The 6,000-nt window shown below is 41.5% G+C and overlaps 1 protein-coding gene across 1 annotated transcript in view; it reads right to left on the bottom strand.

Annotated features, from left to right (window-relative positions):
* Positions 1-214: 214 nt before the first annotated feature.
* The window catches only part of GRIN2A (glutamate ionotropic receptor NMDA type subunit 2A), a 180,358-nt gene continuing 174,572 nt past the window's right edge, over positions 215-6,000 (bottom strand). Inside the window, exons 12-13 of the mRNA XM_074158266.1 lie at positions 3,579-3,817; positions 215-2,005 (exon numbers count right to left, since the gene is read on the bottom strand). Of these exons, the coding sequence (XP_074014367.1) occupies positions 215-2,005; positions 3,579-3,817 (2,030 nt within the window). The remainder of the gene's footprint in view (positions 2,006-3,578; positions 3,818-6,000) is intronic.

Raw genomic sequence — 6,000 nt, 5'->3', positions numbered from 1 at the left:
ATACATAAATGGCTATTTTTTATCCTTTTCAACAAGACATATTTTAAAAGGATGGTGAAGAGCATACTAGTTTACCTATTCATGTACAGAAGTACACTGGGAAAGGGAGAGGTTTACATATCATTTACCATAGCAGGATACTGTTAAAGGATAAATTCTCCCTCTAAGATGGTGGCAACTATTTTTTCCCTATAGATAAGTGTTCATGGAAAATTTAAACATCTGATTCGATGCTAGGCATTTTCTTATACACACGTCTATTGCTACAGGAATTTAAAACCCTTGGAGCTGAGTACAAGCTATTCCTATTTGCAACGTAAGGCAAAACATGCTCTGAAATGTACATGTCATTATGGATCCGACCATCCCTGGAAGTGTATGATGCTGTAGACTGTATGGATGACCTTAAATAATTATCATTTCTTCCTCTTGTTGGCAATGAATGTTTATAAAGATCAGCCGGACTTCGCCTAAGAGATAAGTGCTGGTCATCACGATAGGAGTGCAGGAAGGGATTATCATCTGAGTGAACAGGATACAGGGACTTGCTCCGCTTACTGTCCTCTAGAGCATGAGTTAAAAGTGAGGCCTTGTTGCTCAACAGTTTGCTTGAGGGAACACTAAACATGCTTGCATATGGACTACTTTGTAGAAATTTCTCTCTTTCTTTCAAGCTTATACTACGGGAAGGTCTTCCAATATCCATTTCCCTGGACTTATCAGCGATATTATCAAAAGAATGTTGCCTGCTAATCCTCAACTTATTTTTTTTGTGATATTGCAGAGCATTGTTTTGTGACCAACTATGATCATAGACTTCTTCAGGAAGTGATAAGTTCGTTGTATCCTGCAGCATCTGATCTTCTTCAATATCATAGAGGTTCCCCATCCGCAAGCACGCGTCGCATTTATAGGGAGATCTGCCTGAATAGTGTCCCGCGTAAGTGGGCAAATTGGAAAGACAGCTCCTGCAGTGGGTGGAATTCTGTCTGTATCTATCATTCATGTCAACTAGGGAAGCATTTTTATCTTTTAAAGTGTAGTGCTTTGCATAAAGTTTATACTGGTCATTATTTGGAAGACTGTCTTCATTATGCAAGGGAGTCCTGTTTGCGTGTTCTGCTTTCCTGTAGTTGTCATTGTGATCTTGATAAACATCAGGAAACTCTATAGTATCTGGAAGGACGATGTTTTCGATGTACTGAGGTGTGTCCAAGCGGAATCCTGGCTCCTTGTCAGCATCAATCGTGTAGATTTTATCCCGTGGAGAGCTCGGTTTGGTTTTCAGATATGTCAGTTCCACTTCACTACAGTCTTTTGGGTATTTTGATGCTACTGCCCTTTTTTTAAAATTGTCCTTGGTTTTGTGATGCTTGTTGTTGTTCTCAGGTTCCATATGGCAAGTAGCTCGGCTTGATGCCTCTGATACATCTGAATGGGCAATCTCTTCAGGAAGGTATCTTTGGCTTTTCACTGAAAGCTGCCTGTTTTCATCGGACCCGTTTTCTCTCTGGGAACCTTGGCCCTGACGTACAGAATCTTGACGTAAAGATTCAACAGATTTCCTCCAAAGCTGCCTGGGTCTGGAGTTCGCCTTTGCTTCTGCTGTTACTGCAACCTCTACTGTATTTGGATTGGACTCATTCAGTGTGAGAGGATGCTGACCTTGGAAAACATAGTTGTTGAGATTGTCCTTATGTCGATTGCCAGGAAGTGTCTGCAGTTCACTCATGTTGTCACCAAAAAAGTTATCCTTCGTCTGAAAGGATCTGTTATCAGAAAACATCAAGTTTCCCTTATCCATGACCATATCCATAATCAAGGAACCCCTCTGAATAAAATCAGCTGTTCTTTTGGGGGAGTTAATTCTTGAAGGATTGATATTGGTCATATTTTTCGCTGTTTGCAGTAGTTTTAACATGTTGGTTTGGGAATTGGTCAAAGTAAAGTCAGGAGACTTCTTTTTTTCTTCAATGTGTACTCCATGAATGCAGCTGTAAATACCCTGTAATATGAGTAATATAAAACAGATCATTAGGTGTCAATTTTAAATACTTTCTTTTTTTTTTTTTTTTAAACCATGAAGAACAATTATACATTGCTTGTCTAATGACTGGAAAGATTAAAAGTACATATCTATTCTTTTAACATTTCCTTATGTTGATATGGGAGAATAATTTCTGCCATATTTGCCAGCACTGTAAAGGAGAAAAATTGCCAGTGTTTTACAAACCAATGGTCTGTGTTGGCATCCCCTGCTTGTTCTAGAAAACAAGGTTAGAAGGTACCCGAAAAAGTTCCCTACTCCCATCACAAAATGTAACTAACCTTCAGTAAGGGACACTATTCTTTTAAACCAGTGATTAAGTAACGCCCCTAAACCTTCTTGGAGGTTAAGGTACTCTTCGCTTTCACTGAAATAAAAAAGCTTCTAGTCATGGTATTTTAGCTTTTCTGTTTCCTATCCTAGGACCTATGAAAAAATCCCATCTCTTCTGAAGTCTGAATTTGAGTTCATTTTGAGTGAAAAGCTGAAGCCTGTCTTTTAACTCCAACCCCGTCTGTCACTCCTGTGAGCTCAACTGACATTTCCGACCCTGTGAACTCGTAATTCTTAGAAATTTGCCTTTGAAATAAGTACTCCCCCCCCCCGATTGGTTAGGAGAATTTCAAATGTAAAAGGCCAAAAGTATAAAGTTCAAATGTAAAACGGGCAGATTAAAGCGTATCTGCTTTTCTAGACAATCCCCGACAGGGTAGGGCAGGGTATTTTTAATGCAGTTCCAATACAGTCCAATTTACTCAACAGGGTAATTTCAGCACATTTTAAAGCAATTAGGCATTTTAGTATCATTTTCAATTCTCTTCAGCTTTATAAAAAAAATCCAGCAAAATCAATTACCTAATGCAAGTAGTGTGTTTAAAAAAACCCCAAAAGACAAAAACCCAACTAATTTGTCAAAAATCTAAGAAAACCATATACTTCCTTATTTTATGACAAGTACCAGTTATTTGGATATGTAAATCCACTTTGGGTCTGGTAAAGTCATCATTAAAACATGTCTTAGTGTCTAACCAAACATCAATGACACTTGCGTTTGGCCTTTTCTCACATGCTTTATTCAAGTTTGCCATCAAGAAAAGCTTATTAAAACATTGACGTATATTTTTATTGCTTAAAATCGACTTAAGAAATCCACAAAACCGAGAACTAATGTCTCTCATTAATTTAGCATTTATTTTGTTTGGATTTTTTTATGGAAATTAATCCATTTTCTGTATCTGAGCAGCTCCACCATTTCTTCGTCAAAATTTCCCCTAAATGTATTAGTTTTCAGCACTTGATTACTGATTATCCTGGCATATGATAATTCATACCTTAGAATAATGCAATGAAGAAAAGGCTTCCCGTGGAGCGCAAGTACATCCTAAGCCCATTGACAGCTCTGGAGCATCACGCTGATGCTCTAAAATGTATTTCAAATGTCCAAGTGGTAATAAAAGGAAAGATAATGTTTTAGGGAGGTAGAGTTTATTCTCTCTGTTGCCTGAAGGGGAAAAATGAAAGTACTACTCACCCTGCTGATTGAGAACAACAATCCTGGCCTATCTGAGCAGACTCCAGTGAAGCAGAATCTAAGTTTCCAGTAAAATAAGTGCTCCCAGACAAAGGTTATTAAACTGAGTGCCATGGCTGCTGCAAGCATGTAAAACACTCCTGCCATGTTGTCAATGTCCAGCTGGCTGCTCATGACTTCATTCTTCTCGTTGTGGCAAATACCAGTCAGCCACAGGGTTTCTAACTCTTCCATTTCCCCTAGGGAGAGCAGGGAGTCAGACCAGTTAGAATGCAGAAAGTTACTACCCACAGTGTTCGAAAATCTTTGCAAGTTTAAAAATACAGCACCATTTAATGCTTCATTTGTGGAGCACTTTAGTCTTATCTACTAAGGATTTGCAAATACAGCAGATTTCAACTCACAGCACCCTAGTTTCAGATGTCCTCAGATTTCATAAATTACGTGGGAGGCTGGCTGCTCTAGAAAGTAGCATCTGCGATTTGGGTAAAACTTTCTTCTGCGTGCTCTAACTAGTACCCCTTCTTACAGAGAGAGGAACTGGAGGGTTCCCGTCCCAGGGGATTCCTGCCTCCCTACCCCCCCATCCACGAGAGCTGTGTTTGGTGCACCCTCAGGCCCAGGAGGCTCCTCCTGTGCCACCAGTGCTGCTCCCGCCTCCAGGTCCAGCTGGCAGTAAGCTGGCACGTGTACTCCAGAGGTGAGGATGGACGCACGGACCCTCACAGAGAGTGGTGTCGGTAGTGGCACCCACAAACACAAATAAAGACGGCCTGGTCCTCCTCCTCGTGCCCAGCTGCTGAGGACTGAAATTTGCTAGTGAAACACACACACACGATCACTCGTGTGATTCACCAACACACCAGTCAAACACAGTCCCCTCAAACACTGCCACAGGCTACGTCTGTGCAATATCTGTGCCCAGACCCCGGACGCCCCTTATCCAGGCACCGGCTTGGACCTCGGGTCTTTCCGGAAGTTCCCTAACAAATCACATATGCCCCCACGGTCCTAAACGCTGAACAGAAAGCAAGATCACATCAAAACCAGCTAGGAACTGAGATTCGTGAAAAGATGGGACAGGCTGTAGTGACCAGACACAGGGCTCAGTCAGACAAGCCTCCTGACACACAACCAGAGCCTTTTATGCCCTCCCATCTCCATTGTCCTACACTTGTTCCTCCCTGATTCACTCTGACACTGCCTTTGGCCCTTCCCTTAAACATCGCAAAATAAATTTCACATGTTCCCACAATCTCTTTAAAGCATGCTGGAAGTTCTCTCCCGTGACACCAATGATAACCTTATTTCCCCTTTTTGTGTAAGTCGCAATGTTCTGGCTGAACCTCTCCTGACAGGTCTGCTCTCTGCTGTCGTCTCTGGTGTCACTTGTTCCCTGGGGTCTGGGTATCTGGGGATTTCATTTATTAGTGTTCTTATTTTATCTTTTTTAGTTGACCCAGATAACCTCATGAACAACCTCCAAATCCAGGGATCTGCATGTCCTTTACATCCACATATCCCTTCCATAACACATTTTTACTCCAGCCTTCCAGCCCAAGAAGATCTTTTTGAGTGTTAAAAGACAGACCATCCAAATAACAAAAATTAAATGGCAAGCGTAAAAATTCAGCACGAGCAGCAGCAAGCAGGCCCAGCAGTTGGCACCCCTAGTCATTAGTCACATTTCCTCTGATAGTTGGCTGCATCTCACTAATAGGTGAACTGATTCAGAGATGCGGTTTTAAACCACCTTCTCATCTACAAAGCACTTCAGAAGGAAAATACATTATTTATCAAAACTTTCTGTTTTCTTCCCAGTAAAACCTTTATTTATTGCAAAGTAATGACAATCACCAACACTGGATGTAAAATCCCCCAAATCATTATATCTGCAGGCTACAGTAATGTTATATGGGAAATAGAAAGCTTGGCTAGCTTTACCCATACAGCACATGCAGCAAGTGAGGAAAAATAGTTGTATATGATGCAGTCTGTATTAAGAAAGTCTATTGTCTTTCATACATAATCTGCTTTTCTGTAGAAAATAACGGACACAATGCCTGGGATACTTGCAGTATGCCCCTTTTCCTGTTTAAGCTTCTGTTTCTAAATTTTTATCATAATTAGCAGTACCTTTCAAATACAGCTCTTCTCCTGCCGTTCTGTGTTTTCACTTTCTGTTTTCCCCCAGAGGCCTGGGGATGCAGTAACTGCAAGCCCTTCCCATGTCACCTACTCTCTTGTGGTGCCCTGGACACCTCCCTCTGCTCCCTCCTGCCCCGATCACCTGCCCTTTCTTCTTCCAGTCTCCTCTGGCTTCTGCTGCTGCCACATTTGCCTCCCTGGCAGCGGCAGAAAAATAAATGGCATCATCACGTGCCTGAAATCCTGGTTTCTGGTTCTGGCTTTGCCACATCCT

Source organism: Numenius arquata, chromosome 14 (assembly GCF_964106895.1).
Source record: "Numenius arquata chromosome 14, bNumArq3.hap1.1, whole genome shotgun sequence".
NCBI lineage: Eukaryota > Metazoa > Chordata > Aves > Charadriiformes > Scolopacidae > Numenius > Numenius arquata.
This window is presented reverse-complemented; position numbering and strand designations above follow the sequence as displayed.